The sequence below is a fragment of the Pelodiscus sinensis genome, chromosome 21 (genome assembly GCF_049634645.1).
Source record: "Pelodiscus sinensis isolate JC-2024 chromosome 21, ASM4963464v1, whole genome shotgun sequence".
NCBI classification, from domain to species: domain Eukaryota; kingdom Metazoa; phylum Chordata; order Testudines; family Trionychidae; genus Pelodiscus; species Pelodiscus sinensis.
The window spans coordinates 7,465,886-7,487,863 of NC_134731.1; the positions used below are offsets into that span (position 1 = coordinate 7,465,886).

The following is a 21,978-nucleotide window of genomic DNA, read 5'->3' on the forward strand; positions in this document are numbered from 1 at the left end:
AAAATTATATTGAAAACACTTTTGTATTTAAACATTTCCTTGCAGCATTGTGAACCCAATCATAACGCTGTTGTACCAGTCCACATGCATCAGAAAGTGAAGTAGATTGCATATTGAAAATTAAGCTGACCAGTCTAGTTTCACAGTTCAAGCACACAGTTAATATAAACGTTGAAATATTACTACCCTCAATGTAAGCTATTATTAATGAAGAACTGGGGCGAAAAGGAATTTTATGTTCTGTTAGAGAGGTATTTACTAGTAAAAATTAAACGTACTTGTTACATTGAATACTTTCTTCCAGTATGAAAAACGGGTGATAATTGCCACTTGCTAGCATATTTCAATAATTAAAACTTGTTCTACTGTTCCTGAGCTTAAATCTTTGCAGCTGTGGGCTGTTTTCTCTGTTTAAGATCTGTTACCATTCTTTTCTGTCGCCATCCTTTTTTGCTTAAAGGCTGCATCATTAACACTGGAAGGAGGACGATTAAAACGATCTCCACAGTTGATGGAAGGGAGGGATTATAAAATGGTACCAGAACCAGTGTGGAGAGCCCTTTACCACTGGTATGGAGCAAACCTGCCGTTACCAAGACCGGTAAGTAATTATTGTTGAAACTGTTTATTGGGACCGACTCTGAAATCATATGTGAATGGTTCTTTCTATGCCTACACATCCACTTATTGATCTTTTCCTCTGGGGCAAATATCAATGTTCAACTAGTTGAAGAAAGGTTTCAGAATTAATCTGAAGTGTTATTCTTTCTAGATTTTCTCTTCATTTCAACCTTGCTTCCATCAGACAGTCTATGGCTATCATTATCTTTCCATAAGTTATCTCACAGAATCATAGGGTTGGAACAGACCTCAGGAGGTCAAGTCCAACCTCTTCCCCAAAGCATGACAAACCCCAATTAAATCATCCCAGCCAGGGCTTTGTCAAGCTGGGACTTAAAAACCTCTAGGGATAGAGATTCCACCTCCTCCCTAGGTAGCCCACTCCAGTGCTTCACCACCCTCCTAGTAAAATAGTTGTTCCTAATATCCAACCTACACCTTCCCCACTGCAACTTGAGTCCGTTGCTCCTCATTCTATCTTCTGTCACTATTGAAAACAGCCTCTCTCCACCCTCTTTGAAACTAATTGAAGGCTGCTACAAATCTCCTCCTCCGCACACACTCTTCTATAGACTAAATAAACCCAAATCTCTCAGCCTCTCCTTCCTTGCAAGGGATGTGAAGTGGGAGACAGGTGTAAACTGCTCTCACTCCAGAGACTTCAGCTACCTTCTCTACAGGGATGCATGCGGTCTACAGTTAGGTCTCCTGGGGCTGTTTTATATTGCTGCAGCACCCAAAGATTCCTAATTGGAATTAGGGGGTCCCACTGTGTTAGGCACTATAAAGAACATGGGAACGCATGGTCTCTGCCTTGTGTTTGTAGTCCTTGTTAGACGGCCAATGCAATCAAGTTGCTTTCATCATATTTGCTGTGTCACTGTTCACATCCTGTTCTTTTTTGTTCTCATGAATGTTCACAGTATTATGCAACATGAAAATCTGAATGTCAGATTTTATATAAAATCTAATTAAGACTAAACCATCAACTTGTTCTATAACACCTGCTCCAAAGAACAGCTGTATTGGCTGTGTAAGTTAGAATCTGATTCTTAATCCTCTCTGTAACCATTAGGTGCTGATGCAGTATAAATAACACTTTGTATTTTGAACAGATCCTGTGTTCACTGTCAGCGCTTGTATTTCTTTTTTGTTGGGTTAACTGCTAACATTGTAGAAATTGCTTTGTTCCATCAATGATTCTTACAGAACAGTAATGTCCTTTTTCTTTTAAATGAACAACCACTAAAACCACTATTTCTCCTAATTTTCCCTCTTCCTAATGTACAGCCTAATCATTCTTGCATCTCACTTGGTAGCATAACCATTCCTCGGCAAAGACTTGATAGCAGAAAGCTGCAGTGAGTTTTCACCATTACTTAAGCAGTTACTTTTACAAACATACTATGGTATGATGATTAAGAAGCAGTAGAAATAATTGTTCTTTCTTCAGGTGAGAGCAACCTTGTCTTTTATGAATTGGTGTCATGATGAATCAGTGTTCATGGAATTCCTATAGCATATGTTCACTTACTAACTTGCAGTAAAAAGTTTAGTTAGTGATGTGTCCCTTACTCAGCAAGGTCCTCCTGTATCTGTTTTTTAAACGTTTTCCGAATGTAATCTTAAACTGAGAAGGAAATAAAGGTGTGTGTAAATATCAGTGGCGTTTACTATACAGTATTCAGACATCGCAGTTTCTACACAATTACATTCTGCCTTGTATCTTCAAATATCTTTTACTTTCAAATGTAGCATAGGGCTGTAGGACTGGAAGGGATCTTCTAGATCCATGAGTCCAGCCTCCTATTACCAAAAACTTTCTACCACAGATAAATCTGAGTATAAACGGATGTTGTTGACATCTTTTGTTATCCTACAGAGTGACAACTTAGCAATAGCTATGCCGCAAGAGTATTGCTGAAGCAGAAGGGAATCATTTAATGAAATATACAGTTCTCACAAGACTCCTTTAGCTACCGGTGTTGTGTGTGTGTGTGTGTGTGTGTGTGTGTGTGTGTGTGTGTGTGTGTGTGTGTGTGTGTGTGTGTGTGTGTGTGTGTGTGTGTGTACGTGTGTGTGTGTGTGTGTGTGTGTGTGAACACACACTCCTTGCCAGAGAATGTGGTGAAGACTAGGACTTTAACAGGGTTCAAAAAAATATAGATAGATGGAAGTTAGGTCCATCAATGCCTGTTAGCCAGGATGGGTAGAAATGGTGTCCCTAGCCTCTGTTTCTCTGGAGGTGGGTCACATCAGGATTACCTGTTGTGTTCACTTCCTCTGGGGCATCTGGTATTAACCACAGAACACTGGGCTGGATGGACCGTTGGTCTGGCCCAGTATGGCCGTTCTTTTAACAGGCCATACTATTAGTGCTATATTATGCGGTCTAACTATGGCACACGTAAATTAACTGCACCTGTACCCTGCCCTCTGTGGCTGCTGGAGGGCACCGTCTTAAAGGTTTCCAGCTCCCAACCCTTTTCTCTGCTCACTCCCTCCTTTCCAGGTGTTCTTTAAGGCTTCATAATTCCCTGCCTGCACAGTGATATCTCTAGCAAGACAGCGTTCCTAAAAGGCCAGTGCGTGTATTATGCTCGTTCCAGAAGCTGTGATCAGTCTTTTGCCTCCAGTTAAAAGTTAACACGCTGTTTTGGACCAAGCACAATTTTTCTTGACTTAAAAACATTAAAACAAGAAAAGAGACCACACACGTGCTAAAAAGCTTTAGTAGAGGTCACCCCCAGCCCTCCTATCGGGCTCTGGTAAGGTGACAGTCCTTCGAAACCCACAATTGGATTTGTGAAGGTCATAACTGTCTCAGAACAAGAGCCTAAACGCTGGTCAATTCAGTTGCTTTCTTTGTACGGCTTTGGCCTTTGATCTCATCTCTAGGAAACAGGCAATCAGTAGACAGTGACTCACTTCTCAAGGAGTAGCTTCCAAAGGCTGGGTTTTTTTGTTTGTTATAACCCAGAAGTGGGAAATTTGCATTAACCCCAGTAAATTTACTCAACACTTTTATTGTCCCAAAAGTCCATTGTTATCTTGCACGTTTTCACGGTAGTCCTTGGATCTCCCAGGCCTCACGTCATATCTGCTTCCCACAGAGATTCATTTTAGACTTCTTGAAACCTCAGAAGAGCAGTCCCTCTGAAATGTTCTTAAAATTTCTTCTGTAGGTGATCAAAAACAGCAAGACGGGCGTGGCCGAGCTCGAGTTATTTCCTTGCTATCTACTCTTTCTGCGACAGCAGCCTGCCACCCGAATGCAGCAGTCCAACATCTGGGTGAATATGGGTATGATGAGCCTGAGAACGTTTCCTCATCATTTACCTAGAGGTAACTTAAGAATGCAGCAAGAACACAACTCTGCAGTTTCTAAAAAGCGAGACCCAGGTCAACAGAAGCTTGCGGCCACTGTTGCTTCTCCATCTGCTAATCGATTGTAAAGCAGAACGTGTGATTGGTAAAACTTTCAAGAGCTTTTATCAAAAATCATGCACAAGGAGGAGAGACTAAGGGCATTTGCAGTTTTTAAGTAATTTCACTTGTGTTTCAGATTGGCGATGGGGGAGTGAGAAACAAGCACTGCTTAACACAAACAGCAGGGGAAAGCCTTCTCTGCCCTCTGTGTAGTTACAGAATATTTATATCTGAATTTATTTTATGTAGTCCCCTAACATGCACTGCTGTATTGTAATAAATCAGCAGTGTTCATCCAGCTGCTGGTTGACAGCAAACTGGGACTGATTCTGAGTTAACCAGGTCACTAGCCTCTGATGCACAATATTTAATACTTGTGAAGAAGTAATTGGGCCAGTGACACGTGGCATCTTCTAATTGATACAGTTTACAAACAAAGGCTACATTTGTGCAAAACAAAGATATGTAAAGGTGAGATCAGTGGATAATCTAGATTTCAGCTCACACATCATAATTACAATTTCTATTGTCACTTTAAAATCACACTGGTCCTGGATTTGATGTGTAGCCTTTACTTTTGTAATATTTTACAGCCAGAGTTGAGAAGGCAATATAGAGGTCTGATTTTCAGTTGTCAGATATGTATGCACAGTTGCATCTCTTGCTCCTACAATTTGTGTCCCAGCAAATCTCCAGTGTTGGCATGCTGTGTGGCAGGAGATGTGCAAATTGAGATTTGCATGCACATGTGTATTAATGTATGTATATACGCAAGAAGAGCTGATCACTGGAAATTAGAACCTGGAAGCACATTGACCATTTAGCCAGAGTCTATTTAAAACTCCTGCAGATGCTTGATTTTTCACTGTTTTGACAAATTGTGTAAAATATGTTAATATTACAAACTCAAAATTACTGTGTAATTATAGTGGCTGCCTGCTTGATCAAGTTGTGATATAGAAACTGCCTGGTATCCAAATTCTTTTTCCTACTTAACTTTATATAATGGAAAACTGTTTTATTTGGTACCTAAACATTTCTAATTCAAACATGGGTTTTTCTGATATGCCAAATTTAATCTTGATTTGGAATTATTTTGCACTGCACTAATTATTTGTTCAATCAAATATTAATCTTTTTGAGTTTTTTCAAATATGCTTTCTTGCTGTAATCTTAGAACTAATCCTCTCATCTTTAATTGCAGAAAATGCTTTTTTGTGTTCTTAAAGAAATTACTCTTTTGCTTGATATTTAAGGTAAAACAATGCTTTGCTGATATATAAAATGATTGTGGTTCAGTTTTGCTCTGCAGTGCCATAGCATGTAATTAATGTCATTTCATATCATAATGCTGTTTATTTGGTTCATTTAATCTTTGGACAGTTGATCTGTAACTGCTGCTCCTTGAGTTTACTTGAAGTAATATAGCTGTTCAGTTACGGTTATGACACGGATGTTACCGCATTAATGTGTTTCAAATGCATTGAGGAAAAAAGTTTTAATTTTAAATGGAAAAAGCTCCAGAAAAATAAAGTCTTTGTTATGATTTTTCAAACCTGATATACAAGTACATCATCCAAAGATGCAATTACTCTTTTAACACGTGCCTGCTTAACACATTTTCACAATAGAATGATTTTTTTAGGGCCTTTTTTTGAATAACATGATCATCCCCAAAAATAACACGAAAATAATCAAGTGGCCGACTACTTTGTGCAGCGGTATAAGTTGGTGAAAACAGTGGTAATACACATGAGAAGATGAATACACGTAGTCACAGCGCTCCTCTTTTCACTCACGTGTTTATCTTTGTATTTTAACAAACCGTGCCGACTTGTGTTGCTAGATATCTATTGTTGACGTTGACGACCCAGCACCAACAAAAAATTGACTTTGCCTCCACCACCTGAAACGCAACCCCCACCTTTTCCTTTATTTTTAATGGGAAAATTGGCCCCGCATAGCACATTTTCGCTTAGCACGAACATTTTCAGAAAAGCATCTATAGGGTTAAATGAGGAATTACTGTATTACAAATACAGGTTGAACCTCTTTCATACTGCACTCTTGGACCTGATCGGTGCCAAACCATGAGACATCAAGATTGTCTAGTACATTACCAAACTTCCAGTGTGTACTGGGCTCTTAGAAGATATTTAGGGTAAATTAGAGCTAAATAACAGCACAGAACACTGAGAGTCAGGAATTGGTGGCTGTAAACAAAATTTATGGGACCGGGGAAAAATTGGCCACATCCATGGTAAGTGGACACCTGGCTGACTAAAATCATACTGGACTATGAATGTTGGTGGACCAGAGTGCTGGCTAGAGAGGTCCAACCTGCAATAACTTTTTTGCCTTGACAAAGTCAATTAGTTTTGTAGACAAATGTAAGTGCATGTTGAGAAACTGTTGAATTCCTAAGTATCTTCACAAAATGTGTTATGCAGACTTGGTCTGTTAGAGTAACCCTGTTCAGAAGCTGCCAGTCTGATTTTCATCTTCATGGATCAACATTCATCTCCATAGAAGAGGTGCAGTGAGGTGGTGCTGCTTCCAAGTGAAATTCATGAAGGAATGTTTTAAAGTTTAATTAAAAATAATTTACCTCTTGCCTTCCATATCTTGTCTTCTAAAGAAGCAGATAAGTTCATTTATGCTGCTTCACAGGATGGTGGTAATTGTGTATTTTGTAAAAGTAATGAAGTCTTGCCAATGATAGCCTCTCTCGAGTGCACTGCTATTAAATATTTAGCAAAGAGGGAGGGATTGCTGTTTATGGCAATTCTGGATGGGTGGTAGCCAAGTTGTAGTGTGTGTGTTTTGTGTGAGAAGTTTCCCAAGTGTTAATATTTGTTAAGATTACAGTATGGGCCATATTAACACAGTAACATGAATAGCTCTGTGTGTACTGCTTTTTCACCAAATGTCTTCATCTGAATGTGTGTATTAGAATATCCTTATTCAACTCATCTGCCTCTTACTGTATGCACAGATCTAAGTGTTATGAACATCTTTGCTTTTTTCTTGTGATTGTGATGCAGGGAATGTACCTTCTCCCAGTGCTCCTTTAAAACGAGTATTGGCTTACACAGGCTGCTTTAGTCGGATGCAAACTATTAAAGAGATACATGAATATCTGTCCCAGAGGCTACGTATAAAAGAGGAGGATATGCGACTGTGGCTATACAATAGTGAGGTAACTTAACCTTTTAAGTATATCTTCACTCTTCAGAAAACTGCTAAACATGCAAATTCAAGAGGCATTTGCTATAGCTACTATTTACACACGAGTCTGAAAATTTGACCAGAATTTTTTTTGATGCTAAAGACTTTGAGCCACCACCTAAATGTTAGTTTCTATATGTGCTCCCAGCTACGAAGTTGGAATCTTTCAATTTGCTTGGTGAAGAATATAACAAATCTTTCTTTGCGAGACTGGTGTTACATATAGTTTGGTGTGCTTTCTGATGTAATTAAAACTCAGCCCTCCTATTAAATTTTTAGAGCTAATTTCCAGTTTTACAGCACCCACTTTAAAGGTAGATTAAAAGCTTTGTTTCCTTCCAATGTGACCTGTTACGTGTAGCTTGTCTGTTTGCATTATGGCAGCAGCAGTCCAGGTACCATTCTTTCTACAAGTGGTTGCATTTTAAATGATTTTTATGTACAAGTCATAATACATAGGGGTGTAGATAGTAAAGTGAAATTAGTGAGTGGTGGAATGTTAACATTAGAATATGTCAGAGAAGAATTAAGAGTTCATGAAATGAGGAATATAGTTTGCCTTGATCTACAATGTCTGTAAATGTGTCACGTTAGTGAACTTAGTTCTTCACAGCTGTCTCCAAACCTACTGGGTATGTCTAGACTGCATCCCTCTGTCGGCAGAGGGATGCAGATTAGGCAGGTCGACATTGCAAATGAGGCAGGGATTTAAATATGCCGTGTCTAATTTGCATAAAAATGGCCGCCACGTTTTGCCAACTCAGCACTTTGTCGGCAAAAAGGCAGTCTAGAGGGGGATCTGGTAAGAAAGAAAGCCTTTTTCGACAGCTCCCTTATGCCTCCTGCTGTGATGTTAAATATGGAGATCCTTGTGTAGCTATATGCTTATGAGGAACATAAGAAACCATGACAGTCCAATAAGAAATGTTGTCCCAGGAATTAACTAATATGGCATTTTTGCTCTGATATTTATTTTGATTGGCAAGAACTACCTACATTAGATTTTGGGTAGTATGTGTCCATTAGCTTAGAACTGGAGTAGGCAGAAGAACAGATTGATTTCTCTGACTAAAGTGGTTGTTTGTCTCTTACTATCTCAAATGAGTGTCTGGAAACGGAATTATTTGTAGGCGTATTGCCTGTTTTCACATTTCACACAAGAATCAAGTCCACCCAAAATTTTCAGGTAATTGTTGAAAAAAACTTTTTCTTTTTTTTACTGGATAACATCCTAAATGTTTAATCAGCGTATATAGCTTTTTTACAGATTTCACGGGGGGGAAGGCAGACCAAAACCAAATGAGCTTTATTCATGTTAACGTTCCAGATGTATTGGACCTATTTTGTGAATCACAGATAACTAGGGAATTTAATAGACTAGCATTTCTTTGCTTAAACAGCAACATATAATGTCTCATTCAATATAATTTTTCCCCTATATACGTCAATGCTGCTTGAGTGCATCCTGAGCATACCTGCACATGATTTTGCTCCTTGTTAGACTTTTTCATAAAAATGATCAGTCGCTGCATTAAAAACAAATGTATCTGTTCTATTAAGGTAAATAAATGTAGGTAGCATTTTAAAGTAATAGTAACTAATGAGTTTGTATTTAACATATGCTGAAGTGGGAATATTATATTATGTGCTGCTTATTTTCAGCAACTCTATTTTGATTTTCCCTCCCTGATTATTACCACCTCCTTTCCCCAAGAGAAAATAAATGTTTTGTTCACAACAAAATTTACTACATATATTTTAACATAAGCCCATTTCTTTATAAGCTGACTCCCTCCCCCCCCCCCCCCCCAAACTTACAGAGAAAAAATAGTTTAAAAGTTACCGACCCATTTATAAGCAAACTCCAGAGGACAGACTCTGTCCCTGCTCATCAGCGCACGCTGAGGGACATGCCTCTCAGCTCCCATTGGCTGCTGTTTGCTGTTCCCAGCCAATGGGAACTGAGAGGCTCCGTGCCTGCAACTGCAGCCTGCATGTCCCTTGGCCTGTGCTGCTTCGCGCAGCTCCCATTGGCTAATGGGCCCCGCCCAATGGTCTTCTGCCTTGGCTGCATGTAGCTCAGCCATACAGTCTGCCCTGCCTGCCTGCCATTGTGATCCTACTGGTAGCTGCAGGCATAGACCCTCTCAGCTCCCATGCCTGCAGCCAGCATGTCCCTCAACCCACACTGCTTCCCACGGCTCAGGAAGAACCCATTCATAAGCTGACTCCTGCCCTTCACAGCAGGATTTGTTTCCGAAAAAAGTCAACTACGCTAAGTGAGGGGGCAGAAATAGGTGAAGTTATTCTCAAGCACACAATGTAGTTTTCTGATCGTAACTTCTGAGACCACATGTTGAAGTCTCATCAGCTCTAGGAAGCCAGCAACATTTTGAAATGCGCTGAAAGGATTTAGGAGCACCAGTCCCATTCAGAGTTAGTGGATGTTCTCTTGAATCCCTTAAGCATTGGAAATCATTTTTCTTAGAGAGAGGTCATTTTTTCCTGCTTTGCTTTTTCATAGACAAGGTTGTTCTTGCTCACATTTCTCAAAACCTACTCTTGATTATGAATTAGCTAAAGTTTCATCCAGTATGCCGCTACCCTCCTGATAAGAAAAAAACATACATAGCTTTAAGTTGTATCTGAAAGGCCAGTGGATACTTTTGGAGATGCAAGGAGGTAGCTCTGTTTCATTAACGTATACAAGTGGGGAGCTGACAACCAATATGTATCCTGAAATAACAAGTCCTGTTGCTTTAAGATAAAAATGTAAACCTGCCTCAGATTATTTTAAAAAGACTAGAGCTAAATGGTGATTTTTCTTCTTTGCAGAACTATCTTACTCTTCTGGATGATGAAGATCATATGTTAGAATATTTGAAAATCCAAGATGAGCAGCACTTAGTCATAGAAGGTATAATAATGGATAATGGACATTTATTAGTTTCTGCATGAAGATCAACAGATACATGTTAAACAAATATGTAATTTCTCTGTCAAACACATGTAGTGCTCTGGCAGTGAAAAATATACATCCATTTTACAATTATTGGCTTGTAGGAAAAAGAGCCCAAAATCTCAGGGACAGGCTAGGCTTGGCTAATTAAAAGCCAAGCAGCCCCACATCCCCAAGCAGCACCACCTAAAAAAGCACAGAGAAGTATTTATTTAGAAAGTTTTGGAGGGATACTCTGTGTCCCTTCAGCATATATAACAAACAGCCGACTATGAAAGAGCAATGCACGTTCCAGGCCCTAATGGGTTAGCTTTTCAACTTCTGCGGGGCATGCATCATGTTGTCTTCTGTGTTTCAGAAGCACCTGGCACGTTTTGGGTGTCAAGCTGTCTGGAGTGGTTCACAAACGGGTGTGCCGGGCTGACTGTTACAAACCAAGGCACAACCCCAAATTTTATATTTCACTAACCAAATACCAACGGTGAGTTCCAGAAGCCCTAGAGCAATATTAACATGGAGTCGCAGACTGTTCCCTGGAGCGCTCCGGTCCATCTTGCTACCCAGACAAGCCTGTCTCTGACACCAAAAATCCCAGCAGTATTCCAGTTACACCCAGTCCCAATGGACCAGTCACTTACCCCAAGTCATTTTTACCTTATATCTCTCGCCAAAGATGTAGCCAGTGTTTTAGTAAACTAAAGGAGGATGTATTAACGAGAAACAAAAAAGAACTATTTACAAGCTTAAAGCAGGTAAACATGCAAACACAAATAAGTTAGTCTTCAAAGGAGAATAGAAGCTGTCAAGCAATGATGGCATGAGCATTTGTGTGTGTCCCCTCTTCATGGGTACGGAGAGAACAATCAATAGTCTTTTGTCATTTGACAATAGTTTGCCTGGTGTCTATAGATCCTCTTTTTGGGGCAGGAGATGACACCTCATGTTATAAACTAGAATTTCATACTTGGCAATGCATCTGTCCTGACCACAAGAGTTTCTCCGCAAACACTTTTATGGTTCCAGAGCAAACATTCAAATATTACCTTATAACATGGGATATGAATGCAAGTGAGATTAATGCATCGAGTGACTCTCAAGCATTTCATAAAGTCCAAATATGTCTCTAAATCGAATTCCCATTTTAACATCACAAACACATCGGCAAGTCAGGTGCTTTGCAGCTGTGTATTTGTCAGCGGCCTTGGCACGGACCAGCACCTGCTCTAGCAGCATCACACTGGGCACTACTGGAAACTAGAGTTAAAAATGAGTTCGCCTTTGTCAATAGCAGAAAGGCTTACAGATTTGTGAACTGTCCGCTATCCTAATGCCAGACTTTTGAGCTATCCTCTTACGTTTGGGAACAAAGCAAGTATAAACTTAATCCATGCTACACTTGGCCTCCAGCCATGTGTTAGCACAGATTATAATTGGTCATAAACACCTTTCTGGAAATAACTTTTTGAACAAAAATGACGACAGAGCTATTGTACTTGAAAAACCACATATTTGCTTGTTACGCTCTTTGGATACATCTACACTGCAGATGAAAAACCCATGGCTGGCTCATGGTTTAGGCTACAGGGCTGTTTCAGTCCAGTGTAGATTTCTGGAGTTGGAGACCGTCCCACATCAGTGTCCTATGGCTTGGCTTCCAGCCCAAGCCTGGAAGTCTACAATGCAGTTAAACAGCCTCGAGTCCAAGCCCAAGTCAGCTGACATAGGCCAGCTGCGGGTGTCTGATTGCAATGTAGACGTACTCTCTATGTGCACATGTTCAACTTAATTTTGGGTATGACTGAGTTCGGTGGCTTAAAATTTGATGAAAATTAAATCGTGTTCTCACCTTGAGGCATGATGTTATGTCATAATTTCCCCTCTTACTGAGGTCTATAAAGCATTTGAATCTATTACCCCTTTGTAATTAAAAATGAGCTTTCTGATAAAGATAAAGATACTGCGTCTGGACCTATAATCAATCTAGCTCATTAGCTGATGCCATTGACAATACTAAGGCAATAAACCCTGAAAACTGGCTTTTACAATAGGAAAGAAATCTCAAAATTGCCAATGGTATCTTGATGTATAGTTATTAAAGTGGAAACAAAGTTGAGAACCAATACTAACTTGAAAATAACTAACCAGTTTCTAAACCTTAACACATAGCTGGAAATGAATGAGATCACTTTAATTGCATGATCAGCTCTGTGGAGGAGGTAAAAATAAAACTCGGTTTATTGTTTCTTTCTAGTTCGAAACAAAGACATGAGCTGGCCAGAGGAAATGTCATTTATTGCAAACAGTAGTAAGATAGACAGACATAAAGGTAAGTGTTCAAGGGCAGTAATTCAATTATGATAGAATAAAATCAGGCCTGCCAGTGGGGGTAGGTCAGAGGGATACCCCCCCCCTGGGGCCCAGTTATACAAAAGGGCCCAGGACTCCTGGTCATTACGGCTGCTACTGCAGCAGACATGGTGGCTGCCAGAGCCCTGGGCCCTTTAAATCACCTTTGGAGCCCCAGGAAGCACACTCAGGTGGTGTTAAGGGCTGGCAGATGGGATCGGGGCGGAGGACCTGCTGCCCCCTAGCCTTGCCTCTTCTGCCAGAGACTCCACCTCTTTGCCCAGGGGCCCGGCAATTGTCGGCCCCCCGAATAAAATATTCTGTGTGGTGGAGCCATTTTGGTTTTGATAGAAAATAGTGGTACCGATGTATTACCCCAATGCTGCTGTTTGCATTCTGTGCTGTGGATTTCATTCCTAAAAATATTTGGGGTCGGGGGGGGGAGGGCGGGGAGGTTGAATACATTGATAATAAGCTTGTAGCTTTCAGCAAACTCTAAATATAGCTAATCTTGACATTAGGTCATCAGTTTTTGAAAAATCTGTTCCTTCCTTTCTGCTTGGTGTATAAGACTTGCATATGTCTGTATTTTACGTTTTTTTTAAGTTGAAAGAAGACTTTGATGCTATTGAACAAGAATAACACCACAAAAAATGGCAGTGATACGGTGATATCCGGCTACTGCAGGATAGGAAAATCATTTATTTACTGATACAGAAACATAACCTGGATTCCACTGATTTACCAGTGTCTTGTCCATGGTTTATAATAGGACCAGTTCCAGCAAGTTTCCAGGCGCCCTCTGTTTCTGTTGACTTCAGTGAAAATGTAGGACAGTCAGTGTCTCACATCTTACCTACGCTGAGTGGGAGATCAGTGCTGTGGGGATCGATCTCCTGGGGGTTGATGTAGTGTGTCTAGTAAAGACTGTGGATGAAAAATCCCAATTTATCGGTTAACTTGTTAAATGTTAGGTTAACCTCACGGGATCTCATTGGGGCTATGACTGGGGCTGGCTTCTGGTCCTATGCTGGGAGTGGGGCTGCTCCCATTAACTGCTACCCAGGAAAGTATCCCTAGCAAATACCTGTTAATTGACCTCTGTGAGCCTGTCGACTCCGGAATTCCACCGGCTCAAGAAGAGTAAGGAGAGTTAATGGTAGACTACCTTCCACAGTGGAGACACTGCAATAACTCCAACTAGGGGACTTTGACTCCAGCCGCCACGTAGCTCGAGTTGAGTACCTTAGTTTGATGTTGCTCCCTAGTGAAGACCAGGCCTCAGAGGCCTGTTGTCGTTACATTAATTGTCATCTTGTAATTGGGAGCGGGAGCAGGGCAGGGAGGTTGGAATCCTCTGGTGAAATTTCATCTCAATTATTTTGTCATCTTTTGTATTTCTTCAGTATGTTTTAAATCTGTCATGTGACTTATCCATTCCTCTTTCCCGTCAGTTCCAACCGAAAAGGGTGCCACTGGATTAAGTAATCTGGGTAACACGTGTTTCATGAATTCTAGTATCCAGTGTGTCAGTAACACGCAGCCCTTAACGCAGTATTTCATCTCAGGAAAGCATCTTTATGAACTCAACAGGTAACGCTTATGGAAGACCTTTGGCATGTAAATGTTTTAATAATTTTAAACTCTTGCCTTCAGAAGTAGGCAGCATGAGTTCATGCGTCCAGTCGCGCTGTTGTCAGCACTCCCCTTCCCAAAAGGCCTGGGGTGCCATTAGGGGGAGCCAGGGGTGGGGATGTGCTCTTCCTTGCTTTGTCCAGTATTTGGAGGAAGTTGGCAGTAGCAGGGAAGATGCCCCCCTGCTATGGAGCCAACGCTGGCTGCACTGCTGCGAACTAGGAGCCTGCCTCCAGATCTGCTGTATGGGGTGGGGCAGGGGGGAGGCTAATGTGTGTCTCTTCCTCTGCCCATTGTGTGCTTGAGTGGGCAGAGCACACCCCTTACCCCAGCCCTCGCCTTGCACAGATCTCCATAATGGCCCCCCAGCAGCACACCGACACGCAGCCCCTGCCTGCACTCCCTGCTAGGGATGTCTGAATGGTTAAACCCAATTAAACAGGATCCTGGGGGGGTCTGCTCCAGCCTGGCTGGAGCAGCTCCCAGACCCCGGCGCTGCTGGCTCCCGCTCCTGGCTCCCCTATGAGCAGGGCTGTTATTGCTGGCCCCACTGCAGGGCTGGGGTAGCCCTCTACCCACAAGGGGCTGCTCCCGAGTACCAGTAACCGGTAACTGGTAAGCATCACCTGGTAAGGGTTGAATGCAGGCAGGGAGTACGGGTGTGAATGGGTAACTAGTTAACCATTTACATCCCTGTCCTCCTGCATGCACTCATCCCTTAGGGTATGTCTACACTACAGCGTTATTTCAAACTAACGTGTCTAGACACACAATGCATTTCGAAATAGCGCGTCCACACTGATAGGCACTGAATCACATTTAAGTCCAGCTGGAACCGGTTCTGGCAGGGCATCAGGTCAGGAGTTAGCTTTTGTGGCTGCTGCCTGAGGCTATCTGAGACCTATGCTTAAATGCCCCCCCCCCCCCCCCCCCCCGGACAGCCGGTTCTAAGGTTTCCCTGCTTGCTTGCCTACCTCGCTGAGGGACAGCAAAGCATTTTTTTTCTCTGCCTGCTCTGGTTGCCCTCTGGACAACCACAGCACTCTGCAACATAGAGCCAGAGCTGCCCCTGGGCATTCTGGTGCATCTCCTGGACGTATTGCTGCAAGCCTGGCAGCACGTTTTTCAGGCAGTAACAGTCTCCCTGGTGTGCCCCACTTGGGGCTTATGCCTAATTCCTCCCTCACATCCTTCCACTTACCCCTCCCTACCCTTCTTCCTGCTGTACAATAAAAGACACAAGTGTTCATTACAACGAAGCCTCTTTTTTGAACAATACTGGGGTGGGAATGAAACTGAGGTGAGACTGGGGGAAAAAGTGGTAGAGGGGAGAGGGAAACCTGGGAGGAGGGAGCTGGCAGGGGGAGGAAGAGGGAGGAGAAGCTCAGGGTTGGGAGTCTCTCCTGCCCAACTGTCTTCCAGCCCCATGAGTGCGGGGACCATGGCGTCACTGGGGGTGTGGGGAGGGTGGAGAGGAAGAAGTGGGAGGACGAGCCGTAGCTGGGGAGGCAGAAGGGACTGGAGCAGCAGAAGGCAGCAAGCTCTGCCCCGGGGTCGATGACCACTTGGGGGGCACGGGTCATCTTGCCCCCCAGGACGCGGTCCACAGCATCAAAATAGGGGCAGGGGTCTGGGTCTGCCCCTGGTTGTGAGCTGCCCCCTGAGGCCCTGGCATAAGCCTGCCGCAGGTCTTTTATTTTCATGTGAACCTGCTCCTGGGTTCGCATGTGGCCTTTGGTGGCCAGGCTGACAGCCATCCGCCTGTAGACGGTTGCGTTCCTCCACTTAGTGAGGAGATCATGGACGTTGGAGGCATCCCCCCAAACCTGAATTAGGTCGCTGATCTCTGCACTGGACCAGGCAGGCACCCACCTTTTCCGGCCCCTGGCAGGCTCCTGGGAGTTGGCAAACTGGTCCTGGGGAGCGGTGGAGGGCTGGCTGGCTAGCTCATGCTGGGGCTACTGGGTCAGGTGGTGCGACTGCTGGCTCGGAGCTGGCAGGCTCGGAGCTGGCACAGGCACTGTGGCCAGAGTCTACACTTCCAGGGCTCTGAGGAATGGAGTGGGGAGAGGAGTTTTCTTAATTGTGTCCAGAGTGGCCACCAGGGCACCCTGGGAAGGGCTGAAGGCCCCTCATTTCAAAATAAGTGTCTACACAGCACTTATTTCGAAATTGGCGCTATTCCTCATGGAATGACGTTTACCAATTTCAAAATAAGCCCTCCGCTATTTCAATTTAATTTCGAAATAGCGGTTTGACTGTGTAGAAGCTGGTAAAGTTATTTTGAAATAACGGCTGTTATTTCGAGAACTTTGCTGCGTAGACATTCCCTTAGTTACTATTCTCACTGTAGCCGGAGCTACAGCCCCTGCCTGCACCTTGTTTACAAATGCTTGAGCTGAGCCCCTCCAGTTTGTGGTTGCAGCCCTTTCCCCTATTAGCTGGAAAAAGCCCTTGATTTTTCAGGTGCCTAAGTAGCCCCTGGAATCATGATTAAAGTTGCCCCTTCCCCGCCCTGTCCAAATGCCACTCGGGAACAGATACTAGATTAGACGTACCTGAAAAGGGAGACTTTTATTGCTGAACCAGATAAACCAATACGAGCTACCCTGACAACACTTCCCCCCCATACTTTGGGGGACTCCTTTTATGTGAAACATCAATGAATGGCCTTTCTGAATTCTAGGACAAATCCAATTGGAATGAAAGGACATATGGCCAAGTGCTATGGAGATTTGGTTCAGGAACTATGGAGTGGAACTCAAAAGAACATCGCTCCATTAAAACTACGGGTAAGGATTTAATGCTCTTTATTTATAGCTAGCAAAGTATTGTGCAATTACCAAAATGTTACTGTCCAAAAAAATTGCAAATGTGTTTCCTTTTCTGCTTCTTGATGATGTCTGGTTAGTAATATTCTTGAAAAATTTCGTTAATGATACTTCAGCATGTTTAATTAACATATTTGCTTTGAATGTGAAAGTTTGAGTGAAGATGTATGTTCACCCTTCTAAATTTTTCTCAGGTTTGCAGCTTAAGTGTCAGAGAGGCAGTAATGCCAGTAGTAAATTGTACCTGCACTCTTGGGAGAAAAGAGAGTTATAGGACTTGGAGGGAGTTTGAATATTTAGCATACCATGTGTATAGTAAGGTGCCCACTTAAAGGAATGGTAATTCAGAAATCTATTAGGGAATTCAATTACAATTTAGGATGTGTCTCACAAGCACGTACAGATGTGTCACGAATATGACACAGGGTGATGGTCATTGTTCTGCCCTTTTTGTGGGCTATGCCATAATCTAGTGTGGGAGCTGTAGTTTCAGAACAGTCACTAAGTTGATGGGAATTCTAGCTTATGTGCACACCACTACACCATGCACAACTTCGTGGGCCTCATTTCTGCCCTGGAAACAATATTTTTTGGTATTAAAGTTATAAGATTTCTATAATTCATTATCAAATATTGTCTTGGTTTTTACCCCCTTTTTTTTTTGAAAAATCTAGTGGACGATAGCAAAATATGCTCCTAGATTTAATGGTTTCCAGCAGCAGGATTCACAGGAGCTTCTGGCTTTTCTTCTGGATGGTCTTCATGAGGATCTGAATAGAGTTCATGATAAGCCATATGTTGAGCTGAAAGATAGTGATGGTCGACCCGATTGGGAGGTAGCAGCAGAGGTATGTATGAACTGGGCCAGTAGGATCTGCATCAACAGTTTTCTAGCAGCACTTTAGAGCCTCTGAAATAAAGATTTTTTTAAAGTAATATTTAATCCAACTGAAATACAATGTAGGATTACTCCCAATACTTTTAGCAAGAGATGATTTTATCTGTTAGTTTCAACAGGAGCCCTAAAAATGTCTGTCCTTACTGAAGCATGTTACATATGAATGTTACATTGCAACAGAACATTATCTAACTTCCCAAAAGTATATTTTTGTAAACTGTAGTTCATTCCTAACCATGACCTTTGCTTTCATTTTCTGGAGTCTGCAGCATGCCCTCAACTTTCAGATTTCATGCATGATGAAATTTATATAAGCCACGCACTATAAAAGGAAAGCCACAGATTATATTTGTGGAATTTCTGGTAGCTATACATAATTTTAGTAGTTTGATAAATACTTTTTTAATGGTGATTTTAGTACTGGCGCTCTTTGTTAGTAAAGTTCAAGGTTATATTTTTCATTATAATACTATTACTAGGGATATTAACAAATGTTATTTTTGTAAACGTGTTACCACTGAAATTTGAGTCAAGGTTTATCACTTAAGCGTGTACGAGTACACACTAACATTCATTACTATTAGTGTGTTTTCTTCATATACATACATACTTGATCTGTACAGCGTTCACCTTTGAACTGAGCATAGGATCATATTTGGATTGTTAGAAACTGTAAATGCTGGGATAAAATATTTTTGTAGGAAAGACCCTTAAATTCTTTCTATTGACTTCTCAGTCACATGGATGTCAAATAAAAGTTAATGAGACTGTCCCCTTTTTTCTTCGCTTACCAAACTTTGTTGGTGTTACATAGATATATATGTTATGCTTATCTACACAAACATAGCTAAATTTAGAAAGGATGTTTTGGACTGGTTTCAAACAGGCTTTCCATTACTGTACCTCTATTTCAGGAACAGAACATTGACTTTTGTACAAATATTACCTTCCTGTTCAGCCAGTCTTCTTCCTTTGTGTCTGAACTTTCCCTCTTTGTCTTACACATACGGATTTTTACTCTTGCCGAGCTAATACATCTGTGGAGAAGCAAGCTGGATTATGTTCTGCCTTGTATTTTAAGAAAATTGCTCATTAAATTCAAATTGTGAAATATTTATTATTAGTGATATAAGTGGCAGAATAAACACAGCCTGATCTTTTCAAATATTATGTTGTATTTGAAAGCAGATACGAAAAATAACAGTTGCTGGTAGGGATGTAAGAGTTTAACCAGTTAACTGAAAAGCTGATGCTAATTGGTTCCTGTTAACAGTTAAAGTCCCATGGGGGGGGGGGGGAGGGTGCCACTGGGAAGCCCACAGCATCTGCAGGCTGGTGGCACTGGGAGCCCATGTAGCCAATAGAATTGTAATTAGTTACACAGTTAGTATTTTTTAACCCTTTTTACATCCCTATTTGCTGGTAAGCTGAGGAAATTTGACCTAAAAATTGAGGAGACTATAAACATGGAACCTCACAATGTCATCTTAAGGAATTCACTTTTCAAAAACTGTATAGCAAAACTTGAAAAGATGCTTAGTGACTGTGCTACAGCTACTTGAAGAACTTGTTGCCCTGGTTGATTATCTTAAGGACATGTCTTAATTCTGGGAAAGATTGACACTGCTGCGATCAATCTTCTGGAGCTTGATTTAGAGAGTCTAATTAAGACTTGCTAAATTGAACTCAGAGGGCTCATCTACACTGGCCCCTTTTCCGAAAGGGGCATGTTAATTTCACAGGTCGTAATAGGGAAATCCGCGGGTGATTTAAATATCCCCCGCGGCATTTAAATAAAAATGTCCGCCGCTTTTTTCCGCTTTTAGAAAAGCCGGAAAAGAGCGTCTACACTGGCCCCGATCCTCCGGAAAAAAAGCCCTTTTCCGGAGGATCTTATTCCTACTTCAAAGTAGGAATAAGATCCTCCGGAAAAGGGCTTTTTTTCCGGAGGACCGGGGCCAGTGTAGACGCTCTTTTCCGGCTTTTCTAAAAGCCGGAAAAAAGCGGCGGACATTTTTATTTAAATGCCGCGGGGGATATTTAAATCCCCCGCGGATTTCCCTATTACGATCTGAAAAATTAGCATGCCCCTTCCGGAAAAGGGGCCAGTGTAGACGTAGCCAGAGGGTACACCCATCAGCGGCCTGTACTCCTGCGAGGAGAAGAGGGAAGCCAACAGGAGAGTTTGTTCCCGTTGGCCTCCCACTGTGGGGATGGAGGGAAAACTCAAATCAAGGAACGTTGAGTTGCATATCTTGATTTGACCTTTCCCTTTAGTATAGACCTGGCCTAAATCACAAGCATTTTCTTTAATGTTAAAACTAAGTTGTTCCTGGTTGTTACAATATTGGCCAAGTGACTTATAGTACTGCATGTATTAACACCATATGTTTAATAAATATTTTGGGTTTCTCTAAAACACTTCCCCCTGCCAAATTCAGGAACCTGTGCTACATTCCTAACTTTTTTTTACTCTTTGTTTCAGGCCTGGGAAAATCATCTGAGAAGAAACAGATCAATCGTAGTGGATTTATTTCATGGGCAGTTAAGGTCCCAAGTAAAATGCAAAACATGTGGGCACATAAGTGTTCGATTTGACCCTTTTAATTTTTTATCCTTGCCTCTTCCAATGGATAGCTACATGCACTTAGAAATTACAGGTGGGTAATCAAATTGAAATCCCTCTATTCTTGCCTATCCAGAAACATGCTCATATTCTAGCAATGATTCGGAACAGGTTTTCAGAACATACAGTCAGAGTCCTGTTTACACTAGCACTTTGTAGTAAAGCAGCTAGACCAGTGGTCTCCGACTTTTTTAACCACAACATCACTTTTTCAATTTAAGTGCAAAGTAAGATCTAATTCAAACCCAAATATCCTTGCCCGGCTTCCTTCTCCTCCCCCCCCCCCTTCTCTGAGGCCCCACCTTGCTCCACCCCTTCTCCAAGGCCTCACCCTACTCACTCCATCCAGCTTCCTCCCCGATTCCTGAGGGCAGGAGCGGCAGGACAGTGGGTGTAGGGGCAACTAAAGTCCCAGCACTTGATAGCTTCCTGGCCAAACCAGTCAGGATCTCCTGTCAGAGGCTCCAAGATCTGCTGGTAGATCCCGATCTACTGGTTGGTGACCACTGAGCTAGACCATTCTTGGAATTGAGGTAAAATCTTCTGGTGTAAATGCACTCTTTTACAGTATTAAAAACTACCTCATTTCAGTGGCTTAATTTACACTAGAACAAAAAAAGAGATTTGGCAGTAACAAATATTTACGTAGCAAATAGCTCAGGTTCTGTCATCTGTTTTGTCTCAGCTGAAAGATTGAATGCCTGAAGTTGTCAGATTCAAAATCTGTGGGCTTCTAGACAACTTTTAAGACAGTAGCAATTTGCATTATGCAAGTAGTCTCTGAGGGAGTCTGCTCAGAGTAGACCTGCATCATTATCTTCAAGCCTTTTACTGGAAAAAAATAGTTTGTGGCTGGATTTTAAAATATGAAAATGAAGTGTTAAAAAATGCTCTTAACTGCTGTTCCCACACTTAATGGGTAGTGAAGGGGCTATGAGATATTAAGATAAAAGAATATCCTTGAAATGCTAGAAGAGTGTCTAGTAGTTAGTGAATAGGTCAAGTCTTAAAATGGAAGCAACAATAGTGTTTTAATACACTGGAAAAAGGACTCGTATTCTTTCACAAAAACATTGTCATTTTGCTGACTAAAGTGTATTTTTTTTCTTCAAGTTATTAAATTAGATGGTTCTACCCCTGTTCGATATGGGTTGAGACTGAACATGGATGAAAAGTATACAGGTTTAAAAAAGCAGCTAAGTGAACTTTGTGGGCTAAAACCAGAACAGATTCTTCTTGCAGAAGTACACAGCTCTAATATCAAGGTAACATACTTTAATTGCTACCATTTAGAGTAATTACTGAAGCCTGTACATGAACATGTGACAGTTCTTTCACATCTCTCCAACATAAGATCTTATCTACATGAACACTGCACCAAGTGAACTGAAGATCTGATTTTTTT

At 41.8% G+C, this 21,978-nt stretch overlaps 1 protein-coding gene across 4 annotated transcripts in view; it reads left to right on the forward strand.

Moving 5' to 3' along the window:
• USP32 (ubiquitin specific peptidase 32) overlaps window positions 1-21,978 on the forward strand; it is a 180,106-nt gene that overhangs the window by 134,909 nt on the left and 23,219 nt on the right. For 3 of the 4 annotated variants that reach the window (XM_075904739.1, XM_075904742.1, XM_075904741.1), the window contains exons 15-24: window positions 461-601; window positions 3,807-3,966; window positions 7,095-7,249; window positions 10,114-10,195; window positions 12,489-12,563; window positions 14,038-14,176; window positions 16,905-17,010; window positions 17,724-17,897; window positions 20,433-20,607; window positions 21,687-21,838. In XM_075904739.1, coding sequence (XP_075760854.1) covers window positions 461-601; window positions 3,807-3,966; window positions 7,095-7,249; window positions 10,114-10,195; window positions 12,489-12,563; window positions 14,038-14,176; window positions 16,905-17,010; window positions 17,724-17,897; window positions 20,433-20,607; window positions 21,687-21,838 — 1,359 coding nt within the window. The remainder of the gene's footprint in view (window positions 1-460; window positions 602-3,806; window positions 3,967-7,094; window positions 7,250-10,113; window positions 10,196-12,488; window positions 12,564-14,037; window positions 14,177-16,904; window positions 17,011-17,723; window positions 17,898-20,432; window positions 20,608-21,686; window positions 21,839-21,978) is intronic. The other variant, XM_075904740.1, reaches the window with a different exon arrangement.